At 31.6% G+C, this 18,732-nt stretch overlaps 2 protein-coding genes across 2 annotated transcripts; one reads left to right on the top strand and one right to left on the bottom strand.

The window, feature by feature from the left end:
• Positions 1 to 1,159: 1,159 nt before the first annotated feature.
• Positions 1,160 to 9,731, bottom strand: LOC128178773 (uncharacterized). Its single transcript, XM_052846098.1, has 4 exons — positions 9,661 to 9,731; positions 6,340 to 6,515; positions 6,133 to 6,249; positions 1,160 to 5,606 (listed from the first exon to the last, which is right to left on the bottom strand). The coding sequence occupies exon 4, from the start codon at positions 5,559 to 5,561 to the stop codon at positions 2,697 to 2,699; it is 2,865 nt and encodes a 954-aa protein (XP_052702058.1). The 5' UTR covers positions 5,562 to 5,606; positions 6,133 to 6,249; positions 6,340 to 6,515; positions 9,661 to 9,731; the 3' UTR covers positions 1,160 to 2,696.
• Positions 9,732 to 9,913: 182 nt separating this feature from the next.
• On the top strand, positions 9,914 to 18,286 carry LOC128178774 (uncharacterized). Its single transcript, XM_052846099.1, has 9 exons — positions 9,914 to 10,285; positions 10,887 to 11,018; positions 13,593 to 13,715; positions 13,884 to 14,028; positions 15,099 to 15,241; positions 16,593 to 16,657; positions 17,039 to 17,130; positions 17,333 to 17,442; positions 17,811 to 18,286. The coding sequence occupies exons 1-9, from the start codon at positions 9,947 to 9,949 to the stop codon at positions 18,126 to 18,128; spliced, it is 1,467 nt and encodes a 488-aa protein (XP_052702059.1). The 5' UTR covers positions 9,914 to 9,946; the 3' UTR covers positions 18,129 to 18,286.
• The last annotated feature ends 446 nt before the right edge of the window (positions 18,287 to 18,732 follow it).

Raw genomic sequence — 18,732 nt, 5'->3', positions numbered from 1 at the left:
CGAAGGAAACGACATATTTTAATAAGTTCATAAATATGAAGAGACTGCCATGATAAGAGAGAACAAAAATTGACGGTATATATCTGGTACTTTGTTATTTATAATTTATTTTCTCGTCAGTTCATACACTTTAGCAAAACTGACATTAAAATAAAGAAAAGGCTTTTGATATACTTATAGCACGTTAATGCCGTAGAAAGTCTTAAATACTGCATCGTTGATTCTGTTAACATGCACCAATATCATGTTTTTTATGCTGTCAAAAACAACAGCCAATCAAACCGTACTATTCATGCTGTCAAAACTAACAGCCACATTATACTTTAACATATATGTTTTCAAAACTAATAGCCAATAATACCATCGTATTTATGCTGTAGAATTTAACAGCCAATAATACTGCCAAAATGCTGTCAAAGCCAACAGTCAATAATAGCGTCACATTTATGCTGTCAAAACCAACAGCCAATGATACCGTCACATTTATTAGATATTCTATAACTATTAGCCAATAATATACCATCATATTTATGCTGCATACTTTAACAGCACTGCTTGAAAAAACAGCTTTACAAAACTTTACTTCCGAAGTAAATTTCATTAAAGGTGTACCAATATGCAAGGTCACCTTTGTATTAACTTTACAAAAAGTAAAGGTGCAAAGATTACCTTTACAGACACTTAAATACAATTAAATATAACCTTTCACCTTTAATGTCATAAAGTTTTACCTTTAATGTAATTAAATATAATAAAGTACAATTGTATTTTATGATTTCCTTTTTGAATGCATCAAAAATTACCTTTACTTTAACGGAAAGGTGCTTAAATATGACCTTTCAACTTTTATGTGATAAAACCTCATCTTTAATGTCATTAAATATGATTTAAATGGCTTTATAAGATAATACCTTTTGACATGAAATCAATGCTATAGCATTTACAATTATGAAACTAGAACATTTAAATTTGGCCTTCAAACTCATGAGATTTGTGTATAATTATCAATTTTTGCTATTATACATATACATTATACACTGATAACATGGTGCTGTCTTGTGTCAGAATAAATGAGATGGTTTTGTTTATGATATTTTTATCCCTAAAACTTTAATCAAATCTTCAAATATCTTTCTAATCAACAGCTTTTGTATCGGTAATATCAATTGTTCCTTTGCTTAAAGCTCCATCACACTTCCAACAAACCAAATTTGATTTAAAGCATTTCCTTACTTTGAAAATAAAGACTACCTAGGATACATGCAACTGAACGCTGATCATTATGACGCAATGTGTCATATACAGAGGAACATTTTTGAGTTTTTAACAGCACATGGACCTTAAATTGTAATTTATGTCATCACAATTGGGAAAAAAACATTTCCTTTTCTGAAATAATCCCAAGTATTCATTGTATCGAAATGAAACTATAATTACAAGTATGCTTAAATGCTCCATATTTTATTTCATTAAAAATAAAACAAATATGTAATGTAAGTTCAAACACATAAGCAAATTAAAAACAAAGAAGAAAAAAATATTTAAAAATATGCAGAATGCAAAATTGTCTACATCATGTTGGTGTCAATAAATTGTGCAGCACAAAAATGAGCAAAAATAATATAGTATAGCAGTTAAATAAATCCAGCATTTTTGTATACATCTTTCTTGTCTTTTGCATTCAAAAGATTAAACAAATAATGAAGTTATATTGTCATATTTCAATAATTAATATTTGTTACTTTAAAAAAAAAAAGTCATCATAACTATATTGTGTGTTAAAGAATTTGTGTATACATGTGTGATCTATGTGTCAAGCTTCACACATATACATGTATGTGCTGACTTCACAAAGCTGTAAAGAGTGTATGTAAGAAATGTGTGTGTATATACATGTGTGCCCTATGTGTCAAGCTTCACACATATAAATGTATGTGCTGACTTCACAAAGCGGTAAAGTGTGTATGCAAGATATGTGTGTGTATATACATGTGTGCTCTATGTGTCAAGCTTCACACATATACATGTATGTGCTGACTTCACAAAGCGGTAAAGTGTGTATGTAAGATGTGTGTGTATTTACATGTGTGCCCTATGTGTCAAGCTTCACACATATAAATGTATGTGCTGACTTCACAAAGCGGTAAAGTGTGCATGTAAGATGTGTGTGTGTATATACATGTGTGCCCTATGTGTCAAGCTTCACACATTAAATGTATGTGCTGACTTCACAAAGCGGTAAAGTGTGTACGTAGGAAATGTATGTGTATGTACGTGTGTGCTCTATGTGTCAAGCTTCACACATATAAATGTATGTGCTGACTTCACAAAGCGGTAAAGTGTGTACGTAGGAAATGTGTGTGTATGTACGTGTGTGCTCTATGTGTCAAGCTTCACACAAATAATTGTATGTGCTGACTTCACAAAGCTGTAAAGTGTGTATGTAAGAAATGAATGTGTATATACGTGTGCTCTAAGTGTACTGCTTTAGAAAAATAATCATGTATTGTAACATAAATATATATATATAAATATATATATAAACATGTAATTTTTAGGACCTTAACATTGGAAAATAGTACTGAACATTTAAAATCTATATATAGCTTGTTAAAGACAATATATTCTTAAATGTTATTGTTTTCCTCTACAAAATACATGTATCCCACTAAGTATAAACAGTGACATAAACCTGTTTAACACAAAAATCGTTCCCTGGGCACTACAACAATAACATTTTGCCCTCTTACTTCATCTTTTGCATATACAAATTTAGACCTAATTCTTTGAACAGGTATATACATTGATGGTCCTTGGACATCAAACAAATCACAACTCCATGCTTCAACTGGTTTTCCATAGTAATTTAGTACATATTCATTTGGCTTTGCAAACCAACTAACACGAGCTAATAGATGCACACAAGATTTTTCATCTACTAAAACATTGTGTAATAAAATGTTCTCAATTTGCCCTGGTCTAGGTGCTAATCCCATTTCTTCGTAATCACAAATCTGACCGTCATCTTTATGCCAGTACGCATTTATCAATGAAGACCTATTACTCCTTCCCAATTTGATTCCTAAAACTGAGCCAAATATATCTACATATTTAGTAGATCTACAAGTATTACAAACAGTGATTCTACTTTCTTCAATATTTGGATATAAAACATTGTACATTCTTTTCAAAAAAGACACATCTCTTTCACTTAAAGTACAATTCTTCAATGTTGATACTTTTACACCAGAAAAAGAATCTATTGTCCAACATAGTGATTCAACACGGACATCTTTAGAGGACATTTTGACTAGGTCATAACTGGCACCTGTGTTCATCAGACTTAACGTTCCTCTTTCATTATCCTCATGCAAAACTTTAAGTTTTAGAAAGTCAGGTCCAAATTGTTCCTCTAAGACTGAATCAGAAAAAAGGTCAACAGCATGACTGTTTTTAAGAAACTTTCTCATCAGCTGAATTTCAATATTCCTTTTGTTAGATGGAATTGATCCCAGAATCCCATTTTCCCTTTCAAAGCTAAAGAGCCAAAATGAATACACAGGTCCAAAATCATATAAACATTTGTCAAGATGAGCATGCAAGTGCATATTTGGAGTTATACATTCACTACCAAATGCCCGTTCTACTTTCTTACAAAAAGAAATTAACAAAAGGTGGGCCACTTTCACATTATTTCTCGACAAAGTTCGTGTACATAATATTTTACAGGCTAATACAAATTTTCGCCAGTATTCTAAATGCTCCTCTGGCAAAACTCCTTTCAATGCATAGATGGAAAAAAGAATTGTCCAATTTTTAAATTGATCAGCATTGAAGGATCCAAAACTACTAGCCATTTTCTGGGGAAGCTTTCCTACATCTGATGGACAAGATATTTTTTCAATTCGTTTCTGCATCATATCAAAATGCTCAGGTCGTAAGACCTTATGATCTTTCCATATCAAAAGCATTCGCTTTGCAGTCCCCAAAAATAGATTGTGCATGGGATCAATGATAGTCATTGTAACAGGGTCAAAATACGCCAATTCTAACAAAACAGAATATCTAACCCCATATTCCTTCTCTAATTTCTCCCTACTAGTTTTTGTTTTGCTTCTAACAATTTTCTTAACAATTTCTTTATGAACTTCCAAATTTCTGTCTTCCCAAAGTGACATATCAAAACCCCCATAATTCTTTTCTCCCACCCCACCATCAAATGTTTTCATGCACTTGTTGCAACCTTTAGTTGCTGCATGTCCTAAAAACCCACATAATTTTCTACTTGCTGGAATATCACATCCAACACAAATTAAGGCTAATTTAAATTTTACAGGTTGTGATGGGGAGTTATAACTCTTCATATAAAAACCACTCCAAGCTTGCTTCAGCTCCTCAACTAAAGGATCAATAAATGTATTAGTGGGTGGCTCCGATTTCATATCAGGAATAAGTCCAACTAAAATGACATTTTTTTTTTTAAATCTTTCAACTCTTGGCAGGTTCAAAATGGTTACATAAATAGCACCCACAGAATAATTTGTATGTTTAAACGGCTGAAACCAATCTACATTTAACATAATGCCATAATTACGTTGTGATGTAAAAAATTCAAATTTTCCTCCATTGAAACATTTCCACACATTACCATCATACACATCCATGAGAATTTCATCTGGTACATTTCTATAGCGCCAAGATTCACAAAGATCTTCAAAACCTTCTCTTTTTACCAAAATTTGCAAACTTTCTTCAATGCTCTTATAACAGAAACTTTTTCTTGGTACAAGTTTTTTTTTACCATTTACAGTTACTGATTTTAAAAGAAATTCTCCACAAGGCTTTCGAAAGTGTCGAAGAGCATGATTTGGAAACAAAACATTTGTACACTTTTTAGACATTTCATCACCTTCAATAACATTTACACACTCTGCAAAATCATAAAGAGCATAACATTTCGGACATACCGCATATTTTCGAAACATATCATTTTTAAAGGAAATACTCTTATTCAACTGATATAAATTGGATGGAAATTTCTTGTACAAATCTTTAGAAAACTCTGAGGCAGCTGACACTAAGTATAATAATGATTTGACAAGAAGAAGTAAATATGACAATGCAAGATCAGACACATAAAACAAGGACTGCCAGCGCAATAATACTTTCAAAACTGAAACAATCAACAAGTTGGTATTATCTAATTCTTGACTTGAATCTTCTTCATCCAAAATGGAATCGATATCTATTTCACACAATTCCTCTTCATTGTCGGAGGACTCAGATAAACAGACATCATTCGTTGGAATATCATCCTCTTCTTCCATTACAATATCATCTTCATCATGTTCTAAACTTGTGAGTGTCCGGTTTTCTGACCTTTCTGCATCTGTCACAGATTTCACTATAGGCGCTGCATGTACTTTTCTAGTATCATCACTAGGATCCTCTGTTTGATTTGATGAACAAGTGTGTCTTAATAGATGCCTCCCAGAATATTCTTCACCACATCCAGAACAGGTTTTTGGTTCCCTTCTTTTTCTTTTTCGTTCCATTCTCATTAAATTAGAACTTGTATGGTTCCGTCAAAAAAACATGCCTTTTCACTGAAACCAAATACAAAACGTAAACTTAAAAGCAATTTCTTTCAATAACTGGGCAAAAACTTCAATAAACTGAAGCATACATTTACCTGATAAAAAAAATCAATGTATTGAAAATATGAAGGAGTTAAAATGTCATTCTTTAGTATATTATAATTGCAAATACTATTTTATGCATCATCTTTCTGTATATTCTAATAGAAAATATAATATTTTTTTCACAATCCTGACTAAAATTCAAATAGATAAATCAGTCTTAAAAAATGCACTACCAAGGTACACGATCCTCATACAGATCCCATCTAAAAACTATTAAGTCACATACACTAAAATGTGTTATCTCCCTTTGTAAGACAAACATTCTTAATATTTGAATTCAATATACATGCATTTGACAATATACATGCACTGAACTTTAAGTTTCAATTTAAACATTAATGTGAAGTCAGTCAAATAGCAGTCAAATATGAAAGTACATTATATCAAAATCCTACAAAGCTTTTTTATGTAAAGTAAAATGTACCCATACCAATTCCATCAACAGTGTTTACAACATGACCACTGCTGTATTTCTTTACATCCGCCTTTGCCTTTACATATCTTACGAAGTCCTTAAAAAGTCTATCATCTTTCAAGTCTTCTTGTTCTGAAATAAAAACCATTAGTATTAATAAATATCAAAATAGTGACATTTTTTTAGCATAGTGTTGAATTGTTATTTTACTAGCTTCTATACCACTGTCCACTGCAGCTTCTTCAGCATCTCCATTTGAGGGGCATTCTTCAGAATTCAATGGTGTGATTTGCTGATTTGCATGTAACCTCAGGAGGTTTTTTTTCCTTAGTCGCCTTCTCTTAGTTTTTGCTTTTACAGCTGCTACGCTTTTTCTTCCTTTTTCTTTTCCCATTGATCTAAAAGTCATATACATAGTCATATATATAACATAAATAAAACAGTTCAATATAGTATTAACCAACCTGCATGACCGTCACCCATTTGGAATAAACAATATTAAAACTACAATAGGTATCAGACACCTACCGGAATTCAATTCATATTCTGATTTCAAAACATATAATCACTTAAGATTTACAAACTTCAAATACTTGTACACTGTAAATGTTAAACATTAAGATTAAGGATTAAAATTTTTAAGAATATTATCAAATTCATTATCTATTTTCAAAAAATCCCTTTAGAATACATGTGTATGCCCATTTCTTAATACATTGTAACTCCTCAATCATAAAAATGCAATATATATTGAATATTAGGAAATATATTTTCACTTTCCTCAGCAATAAGTTACTTCTAAAGACTGTTTAGTGTTAACATCCATATAAACTTAGATTTTAACATTTATAGGCTATTTTGTTATGTTTTAGTTCAGAATGAAATGTGTCACACAACTAATGAGTGAAATCAACTGTGTAAACCATAAACAAATCATTATTATGTACCTACATAATTCTGATGTATAACAGTCAAAAGATTTAATGAAATCCACTTTTATCAGTATATCTTAGTACCGGTATTCACAATCAAATCACCATTATTTTGAATTTTCTTCAAATATACTTCCTACTTGACTTAAAAATAATTTTGCGGATCACTATTCAGTCAGAAAGCGAAAAGCCCCCCCCCCCCCCCCCCCAAATAAAATAGCAGTCCTCTTGAAACTGATATTTTAAATAGTTAAGCAATTACTCAAATTAAGGAATGCAGTACATTTATGCAATATCATTTTGTGCATTTTTTTTTCTTATTTTAATTTAAAAATGAGTGGGAATAGCCTGCTATTTTGCTTCCGGAATGTTAATTACAAAGAAATGTTTTGATCTTTTGTTCCCTTTATCAAAATTATGCTAATGCAAAAATTCTAATATCACATGCTGGATAAGAACATGGTGGGTTCATCAACAATGAGATGCTAAAGGTATAAATAAATTTATCTTGATTACTGATTGCATTCACATTTAACAGCATGGTTTGTGGAAATGCATTCTTGATGACTAATGATACCAGTCATGTTAAAGAGGTCATGTCAGTTTCAAAGAAATGTTGTAAACAAAGTGGGACCTCATAGTGTGACCACATGCAAAGTCCAGCTTCTCTTTACCCTGACATGCAATTAACAAGTAATTAATAAACAAATAACCTCCACAGACTTGTGCTGAGTGAGTAGGGCATTGGATAATATTTCTTATCTATGCATTAATCATACTAATTCTGTTTACTAAAATTTGGCACTTGTTTATTGCTTTTGCTTTCTTTGTGTGTGAAAAATAAAAACATGTAGCAATCTGCAAATAACGATATTAACAAATTTTGAAAGGCTTTATTGTTGTGTAAAATATTATTTATTTGAATATAAATTTCATGTTGCAGTAAATAGACATGTACCTTCCTCTATCTGACTATAAATTTCAGGTACAGTACAACCTCCAGACTTGGCTATATGACTTGAATAAGCTTTATTAAGCTATTCAGGGTACCTTCATTAAATCATTTTGTCATACATTTTTTTTTTTATGTACGATAAGACTGTCAAGCTGATTATTGTCATTTTTTAGCATTCATAATAAAGGGGTTGGAGTGGGGTGGGGGGCTTCACTATTACACTATTATAATTCATAACAATCAAAAACGAACATAAGAAACTGCCCTTCCCACTTTATGGAAGCCTTTAAATAATTAAACATGTAAACAATTATAAGGAAATTGATCAACATTAACACTACAATAGGGGTTAATGACCCCCCCCCATCAGAAAATTTGATGTTTCCCAATGTCTTATCCCTTAATAGCAGCAGCAACAAACCCTATAAAGTTACAAACAAAATCTGGTTTGATAAAAAATGTACTCTTTACTTACATACATACTGTCGTAATGTCCTACGAGCATATAATAATGATAGGAACATGTACAATAGGGAACTTTTAATCAAAGCAAGATGTATGTGTATTAAAAACCAGGAGACGGTACATGAAACAACAGGGCAACAGACTTGATTAATGATTATCTACATGACAATAACCCCAGGGAGTTTCAAAGGATATTCAAACATATAAAGGAGGTCAGTTATGGTGAACAAGATAATTGATTGGTAATAATTTATCACAATGAGAAGAAATCATACTTATCCACGCCTCATTGCACACAAAGTGGTGAACAGTTACCCAAACAATGGAAATATATTTTTTGCTTAAAAGTGTTTAAAAGCTGCAGTGTTAAAACTATCTTACATTTGGGTCAAGTTTATAATGGTCAGTGGCGCAAATATTATTAGCAAGTTAATTGCGATTTTTCGTCCATTTCTTACAATTAATATTTTCTTCAAAAACTGCATATTAATAGCTTTATTAAGCTATTTTGAATAGCTTTATAAAGCTATTTAGCTTATTCAAGCTATATAGCTCAATCTGGAGATTGTGCTGGACCTGATATATATTTATATTTTATGTAATTATTACATTGTTTATTTGTGGTAATATCACATAATCGAAGATGTGTCTGTGTACTGCAAAATATTTGTTCACACTGATTATGTACTTACATGTATTTATACAATGCCTAAAAACCATGAGGTTTTGAGCTAATAAAAAAACCTATACTATCCTATTAAAACTTTATCAATCCCTATAAACTAGCCTCTCCAACTTCTGCTTACATACTTAGGATTTTTTTAAGGTTGGCGATTTTTTAAATAATGATTTTGTGCGCTTGTCGGATTTAACTGCCCCCCCCCCTTCCGCTTTAAATAATGTTGTTAATCTATGGTCTAACTTAACAGTTAACCAGGTTCGTTACGGTCTTTTTGTCTTACTTTTTTTTACCATCCCTATTTCATTCTAGAATGGCAGGATTGTCAATAAGAAAAACGTTCGCGACAAGCTCTTACAGCAGTGCTGAGTACTGAGTAGTTTAATATTCCGCGCAAATTTGCATGCGTTATATCGGGGGAAATGTGCATTTTTCTAACTATGCCTAGAGCTGTAAAAAAATTGCAGTTAAGTTAAGACTATAGGTCGTTAAGAATTAAAAATCCAACTTACAGTGCACTTGAATGCGGTTTTTGTGCTTCAATGAATCCAATGTTCTTCCCCTTGCTTTCAAAATTGCGCCAATCGTCCATCCACTGATATCCTGAGTTAATTGTTGCATGGATGTAGTCGCATTCGCATTTTCTAAACAAAGTTTATGATAATTTGTTTTTATGTTTATATTGTCTTGAAAAATGACTCTTTTAAAGAAATTGGTTATAACAATGTCCAGTTATTGGAATTATTCATAAAGTTAGAATATAAACGGTAACTTGAAAGCGCACGAATCATTCGACGAATGCCTACCTTGGTACTCCCAAATATGGAGAAGGATGCTGCTAGCCAATCAGAGCTGAGGGCGCACATACAAATTCAGCTAAGTTTAAAATCGCTTAGCACTCTCATTCGAGTCGAGAACAACAGAACGATGTCGGAATATAACTATAGCACTTCTGATCCAGATGAGGAAAGTCAAGATCTTGACTTGCGAATCGAGGAAACGGCCACAGAAATAAGCGGCATGGAGACTGGTCCGAGCCAAAGTCCAGTGAGAAACCAACGTTCAAAGAAAAAGAAGCGCATTATTCGTCCGATGTCTCCTGCCAGCGAAGCGGAATCCGAGTCCATTCTGACGACGGTAAGTTTTTTTAGAAATGTAATTTATTTTAATAGTAATATTATTGTACGTAATGTATTTGCACAAAGTTGAAAAACTCTGTGTTAGCCATGTATCATCGTTTTATAAATCTTAACATAGAATATAACATTTGCCAGTCAAACAAGAAAACAAAGAAATGCGATATATCTATGTAAACATGGGTACTTGAAGTTATTTAAGTTTATTGTATTTGCATGTATAAAAATGCCCATTTAATACTCATATACTTCCAGTGTCAGTGGATATCCAACATTTTTTTAAGAAATTTTTTATTGGGGAGGGGGTCCATGTAATATTTTAACAAGGCCGATGGGGAGGGAGAGTTCAAAAGTACATACATGTTTTCGGTAGTTTTATTAAGTACATTCAATTTAAATTTTCAGGGGGGGGGGGGGGGGGGGCTGGGCCTCCTAGATCCGCACATGCTTAAACAATATCAGTGCAGATCCCTGGCAAACCTATTTCATTTTCTATATATATTTCATCTGCTATTCCTGCACAAATTGTCAAATTCTCTAGACAGTAGCGAAAACCTACAGGCAATTGATTAAAATTTATTTTGATTTGCTTCTTATCTTAGAAATCTGCAGTGCCAATGGTACCATTGAGACGGTCACCCAGAAAGAAGTCAGCACTGAGTGAGACCCACAGAATATTAATGGAAAAATCTGATGAGGAAACAGATGACGAAGGTCAACGCTCCTTTTTCAAGGTAAAATCTTAAGTTTGATACTCAGTAAATAGAATACAAATCAAGATGGGACTGGAATTTAAAGGTCATATGAAACGATTTTTAACACTATGATTTTCTTTCATAAATATAAAGCTTGGTATAAACAAATGTTAAAATACGTGATGCAAGATTTTTTTGCCTTTGCATTACTGAGAAATAACCGTGAAAACTGAGCACCTGAAAAAATTCTTCCCCGCTTATCGTTCTTGATTTTGTGGATTTATGACGTCACAAAGACCCACCGATGTAAACAATGCATCAAAACTAGTGTAATTTTACAGTAGTTTATCGATTAAATTTTAGTAATTTTTGCATATATGAACGTGTCTTTCTTTTCAAATGAGACCATTTGATTTCGTAGAAGCCTACAGATGACTTAGTTTTAAGTGGTCGTTAATGAATAAATCTAATATCAGCTTCTCACCAGAGTAAAATCATGATGAAGATCCCGTACTGCAGTGGAAATTTAACGAAAGAAATGCTCCAACATTAACAGCTGATTAATGAATTATCCTTATCCTTTTGAAATAGAAACATCATTTTCTTCTTCGGTACGTATAATGATTGAGCTACATTTAAAGGGAATTAAAGCATTTTAATTGATTTGATTTATTTTATCACCAAAAAAAGTATAAGGCAGGCCAATGAAAATGTTTGAGGCATTGTGTACATAGTTTGTATATAAGAGCAGCTATAAAATGCCGCAAAATTATTCTTAAATTTTATTTCTGACTTATTGATATATACATGTAGCAATATCTTTATATTAGAAAATACTTTGTGTACACGTGTATTAACGTTTTCATTAAATTAGATCGCGGAAATATGGCATTTAAGGATTTAGAAATGTATCGGTAAAATAAATCGGTTGTTTGATAAAAATAGTTGTGAACGAATGTGAAGATAATAAACAGATTTTATTAAGTACAAGCATCAATAATGATAAAAAAAAAACCCGAAAGAAAACATTGCGGAAGAAAGTGAGATAGACGGGGTATGTGAGTAAACACCGCACATACACGCTGTAAAATCAAAACACTGCACATACAAGTACACGTTTCAAAAACAAAACACTTGAAGAAATTTCTCTTAGACTAAAATAATTAGATGGTAACATATTTGTGAATTTGAAAGCGAAACAAACAATATAGGTTAATCGTGAAGCGAATGAGGCACCACGAGGCCTATATATAAGTTGTTTGGAAAAAAATCTTAATGAATTGCATAAACGTGCAAATGGGAAAAAACCAATCAGTTATTTTTGAATTTGTCAATTTCATTAAAAAGATCGAAATAAAACATATATATACACCCTAATATTAAAATTATATTATACTTGCATGTGGATCTATGAAGAAAATAATTCATTCTCCGTCCAGTCTCGAAACTGAATATGTACACGCTATTAAATATAAACGCACACGATTTCATTTCTTGAGATAAAAAAAATACTGACATGGTTGATTATAGTATAATTATACAAGTTTTTATATAAAATAGTATTTTTTTTCTTTTAAAATGCTGCAAAATGACTTGGATATCTGTATTCACAACATAGCTTTATAAGGCTATTGGGTCTTACTGACGTCATAAGCAAGGGAGGTAAGCCGCGTAAGTCAATGATCGTTTTCCCGATTAAGTGATTTTGATCGACTGTGGCGCTCACATTTTGCATAAAATATCCAAAAACAATGTCAGTCTTATTTAATAGGCACTTATGAACTCATTCCCGTATATAACTCACTATGGTCAGGATATCGTTTCATATGACCTTTAAAGCAAAGCTGGCAAAACATTAGAGAGGTCTGGTGCATCACATAATTATGATAATCTGGGGATCAATGTACTGAATAAATACCATCAATACAAGATTATCGGAGCAACGGTTTTTAATTTTTTTCCAAAAATGTCAGAGCTTCATTTATTTGCTAATTTTAGTCTGTGCGTTTTATGTGAAAGTACAAAAATGGTGGAAGACAAGGTTAAGTTGGCAAAACTGTTATGAAGCTAATCTTAGAGTTTTTGAAATTTTCTGGTCCCACTGGCAAAACTGGTAAATATTTCAAATGTCCAGTATTCTTTTTCAATTTGATTAACAAAGCGATTCACAATCTATCGAAAAGATTGACTTTTACGCACATTGTAACTTACAATTTTTAAGGAAGGCTAGATAATGAAAAAATGTTAGATGACAATCATGACATACTTATGATGAGGTCTCTAACTGCTATTAACCGATGGCAATGATTTGCAATCTTTTGTTAATTGACGAACTATGTTTTAATTTTATTAACTTTAAAAACATGGTAACACCTCCACAACTTAAGCCCTTTTTTTTATGCAGTGTATTGAGATATGTATCATATTGATTCTCAGGTGTTGTGATATGTACCGAATCAGCTAAGTAAAGTATCGTCCCAGCCTTACAAAGCATGTAACATATAATCATAAACAAGATGATAACTTTTCTTTATTGAGATATAATTATTTGAACAGGTGCATGTGTTTATTAGCAATACATGTACATATACATCATATGTTTGAATTCCTCAGAATGCAAGAACTAGCACACCTGTAAGAAGATCTCCAAGAAAACAACCAACAAACAACTCCAGACAATTACAGGAATCGCAGTCAGAGGACGCGCTTGATAAAGATGACAATCTTTACAGGAAGGTAAAGACATAGTTTATTTATTTGATATGTGTTTATTTTATTTGATTAATTTATTACATCTGCAGTGTATCTTTGAAATATAAATAAATATATTACACTAACAGCTGTCCATTTCTGATTCCTTGTATTTAAATTAGAACTTTTTTTTTTTAATTTTGGTTTGTTAAGCAAAGAAAAGGAGCATCAAGAGCTGAACCCTTATTAACCCAACCAGTAGAAAAAGGAGCATCAAGAGCTGAACCCTTATTAACCCAACCAGTAGAAAAGGACACAACCCGTATGACACCCTTGACGAGTAAAACGCAACAGAACAGTAAGTAATAAATAAAAAATTACATACTGTAGAAGCTGAAATATTCGTTGAGGAATTAATTTCGTTATTTTCGTTGGCAGTATTTATCAACGAAATTACATCCTTGAAGAATTTTTACCAAAGTATTCATAAATTAATTAACAGAGTTCATGTGTAATACATTTTAGAAATTACAATATGACGATATTAAGAAATTAAATCCCAACAAAATTGTATTGGGTTTAAAAACAACGAAATTTTAACCCAACGAATATAAGTGCCTCTACAATATGCATAAATGCTGTAATCATTTGAATTATTTATAATGAAATTAAGAATTAAAAGATATTGAAACAAACTTTTTTGTCACCAGTAAAAGGCAGTACATCCTTGCAAGCAGTTATGCTACAGTTATGCTATTCATTTTTATCTGACTGTTTAATTCTTGCATATATATATATATATATATATATATATATATACAGTATATTATGTATATAGAAACATTTTAACAAAAGCTTCGACTTTCTGTGGGATGTTACTATCTAGTTTGCTCATCAAAACAAACTGTCAACTATTGACCTACTTTCCTCTAATTCGCTAAGACAAACTCATTAATATTAATAGACTGTCAAAACCAGAAAGTTGTTTGCCAAGATATGCTTTGTGAAATTGATGCTGTTTCAGCGAAATATACATCTGATCTCTGGGTGAAGTCGGGCGAGTGTCATTGCGTTCAATATATTCATATCTATAAGCCAATAATTGGATAGTTAACCATGAGTAGACCCTGCCTTCGTCAGATTGGAGTTTGTCACGTGCTGCTCAAAGTCCAAGCTCTTTTTAAAACGGTTCTAGTCTTTAAAAATTGCAAGAATAGGCATCTTGAGTAGAATATGCATATTTAGTGAAATTTTTAAGTAAAAAGTGGTATGCCCTAATTCTAAATGTCTGAAACCATAATATTAATGTTTTTATTACCAGTTGATTTAAATGTAGAATTAGCTAAATAATGTAATGTTCATGTAGATAACAATGAAGCAGGCTTACACTTGCATTTTCGGGAACAATTTCATAATTTTGTTGTAAAGGTGTGCAAGGACAACTAAGAGAGATAATTCAAAATCAGAGGGAAATTCTTGCCCACATTGGGATCATGAAAAGAGATTTGCGAGAACTTGCACAAAAAAAAGACGAAGCACAAGCACCAGTCAGTGTCCCAAACAGAATCAGGGTAAGTAATTTCCAATGTATTTTTAACCCAAACTCATTTAACAGCTGTATAATTTTGATGTTGTAACAAGGCAAACTTAGCTGCTAACTTTTTACAATCTTTTTTAATAACAAAAATTGTGTTTGTAATTCATACATGTTAACCTCCAGTGATGAAAAATATGTAGATTTTGAACTCAAAAGTGGTAGCATTGCGCGCGGTGCGCGGCGGTTTCAATTTTCATGTGAAGCTAACGGCTACAATAAGGAATATGAAGGAATACAATAAATGAAACAATAACACTTATATCACATGCAAAGAAAGATTTATTTGTGTTCATTGGTGTAGGATTTTGTAGCTAGCTTTTCTTTTCTTAGAGTGGTCTTTTCTGGAATTGATTCAAAACAACTTTTGTTATTATTTAACTTTGTGGCCAAAATTGAAGAAAAAGTGTCATTTGATAGTTCAGATCTGAAACTTGTCTGTATTTTTTTTAAATGAGAAAACACCCTTTCACATTCTGCATTTGAGTTGGGAATAGTCATGGCCACTGTTATAATAGAACAAAGTTTGGGAAATCTAAGTTGAGAAATCGGTTATGACAAAACGTACAAAACGCCTACTGTTCCCCCTTTTTTTTGATCTATGAAGAAAGTCAAATACCTTCAGCCAGTCAGTGTTAAACTTTGAATAATATCTTTTTCTTTTTCGGGGCGGTGATGTCGATGACATTTTTGTAACTAATGTAATCAATGAGAAAAGTTCACCACTCATTGTCAAACGCATGCTTGAAACCCACATTATTATTGCTATGTAAAAAACGTCTGAATGTTCCTGACTCAAGTCACGCGATATCTAAAGAACTAGCGAGATTTTATAGCTAGAATGGCTTCCAAAATGGCTACCCAAGCGAGGCAAAATTGAATTTTTGAAAAATCGGTAGATTTTCAATTAAAAGCGGTAGGCGGGAAATTGGGTCGAAAATCGGTAGAGTTAACATGTATGTTGTATGCAATATAAGAAATTTATTTTCTTATTGTGAAGATTAGAGTTATTAGTTAAATAGCCTTCATTTTCACATTTTTTTTTTTTTTTTGATAGGGGGAGGGGTAGTATTTGAATCGGGTTGATACTCTATATAGTGTCTAAGCTGTAAAATGTTATGAACTTTATGGCTGTTCATTTGTACTCTGTCAAGTTATTAATATTGACACACAAATGCATAGACAACTGCATGATATTGGAGATGGTATTTAAAGTATATTTAAAGTATAAACATGTTTATTGTCAAAATTTTACATTGAAAATTATAAAAATTTACACAGAGGGATAATATTTTTCCTTATTCAGTTTATGTGCTTATGTCTTGTAGATAGCTGTTAAGGAATACTTTGCCAATGGTGAGGACATGGATTTGAAATGGGACTACCAGAAGAGGTAAGTCAAAAACAAATTATCACAAATTTACTTGTTATAAAGTTCAGATGGTGAATAATAACTAATAAAACTTTAGTGGAAAAATGGGAGATGTTTAGTTTATATTCTTTCATTGGCCCATAATAAGCGGATCAATGCAGAACTATCTTTGTTACTTTGAAAACTTGTAATTTTGATTATAATTCCTAAAACATTAAAAAAAATTGATACCTAGGGGTAGACCTGAGAATCATGGTATTGATATTATTATAGTTCTATGCCAATTAAATGAATTTTATTAATATTTGAAAATTGAATGGAAACTTAATATTTACAAGCACACAAGCATTTATCATTACTTTACTTTCTTCAATGAATTATGATTTAAATGCTGTTTTGTAGATTCTATGACGAGGAGAATTGTGAATTGACTGATTATATCAAGAAAAGCGTAAAGGGGGTTGCTCCTGATGTAGCAAATGAGGTTTTAGAAGGTAAACTGTCATTAATATTTTCATTTTAATTTTAAAATCTATTGTTTTTTGTCCAATTTTGCAACATTAATAACCCCTTTTGTTTGCGTACTACATTGTATTCATTAAAGGTAACTCTAGTATTTTATTTTTTTGTCTGCATCTCCCAACAATTGTAACCACTGAAAACTGTTTTTGAAAAAGAACTATATTTCTCTTGCAGCTGCTGTGAAGAGATATTTTACATCGAAAAAGGAGGCTGCCAATAGAAAATCCAAGAACAAGGATGCTTTGCACAAGCAGAGGCAAGCCACCTATGAGAGAAAGAAAGAGGCAAGTATTTTAAAACCCATTTTTAGAGACGTAATAAAGAACTTTGCAACTTCCAATAATGGTCATTGAGATTTTATTTTTTTAATTTATTTTAATTAAGATACGTAACAAAAAAAATAACAGATATCAAATCTTCAAGAACTTAATAATCTGATCATCCTCAATCTTGAAATGCAACACCACAGTTTTCAACACTTAAAAGAAGCAGCCTCTCTGCAGTCAATCGTCATACATGTAACTATTATGAGTAAAAATTACTTAAGTTTTTTATTTCAAATATGGTCAGTTTTTTGGTCCTTCCATGGTACAAGATGATGAAGTATGTTTTATTTTACTGTTGTGTATTGATATCATTATTCATATTGTAGAAAGTACGACGTCGACTCCAGGCAGCTGAAAAGAAAAACTGGGGAATGGAAAAGAAAAAAATGGTGACACAGCTATTGAAGTCCAAGTCAGCACATAACCTAATGTCGAGTGATGAAGAGGCTGACGAGGGCTTCATATCACACCCATATTCATGGGAGAGTGATACTTGGAGGACAGTAAAAGAAAGTTTGGACAAAAAATATTTGGAAGTCTGTCCGTCTAGAAGCAGGAGGCTCCTCCAGAAAAGAACCAGGGGTTCCATTAAGGAGCAGCAAAGGCCGGACATAGAGGAGGAGTTCTCCTGGATTTTTGTATAAATTGAAAACTGTAAACCTTTTTGTAATTAATGATTGGTGAAGATTGCATGTACTCTTTGTGTAACACAATATATATATGTAAATTATGAAAATGTAATGTGTTTTTATCTAAATAGCATTTATCAAAAGGAAATATTTTCACTAATAAACATTTTTTGCACCCTTTTTTATTTTCTCTTTTTCATTTTTTAAATCCATGGTTATGAATTTATTAGATTCAAATAACTTTAAACTAAAAAAAAAAGAAGTAAACTTCATATTTAAGTTTGGAATTTACAATTTGTAAACATTATATTTACTGCAATTAAAAATGATGTTTAAGGATATTTACATTGATTTAATTTTGTAAAATTTCTAGTTTACATAGTGCAAAAATTGACTTTACTGCAATTAAAGTTGGTATTTAAGGTTTTTTAAATATTGAATTTAATGTACTAAATCTATTATTTAAGAACAAATTAAAGTTGCTTAAATCTTAAAATTTGATTTCAGTAAAGTTAATTAAAACATTACATCACATTTAAGGTCAAGTAAAGTTGATGTAAATATGATCTTTACCAACTTTGACTTAAAACAGTAAATCTAATTAAAGTAAATGTAAATA

The sequence above is a fragment of the Crassostrea angulata genome, chromosome 3, assembly GCF_025612915.1.
Source record: "Crassostrea angulata isolate pt1a10 chromosome 3, ASM2561291v2, whole genome shotgun sequence".
NCBI classification, from domain to species: domain Eukaryota; kingdom Metazoa; phylum Mollusca; class Bivalvia; order Ostreida; family Ostreidae; genus Magallana; species Magallana angulata.
This window is presented reverse-complemented; position numbering and strand designations above follow the sequence as displayed.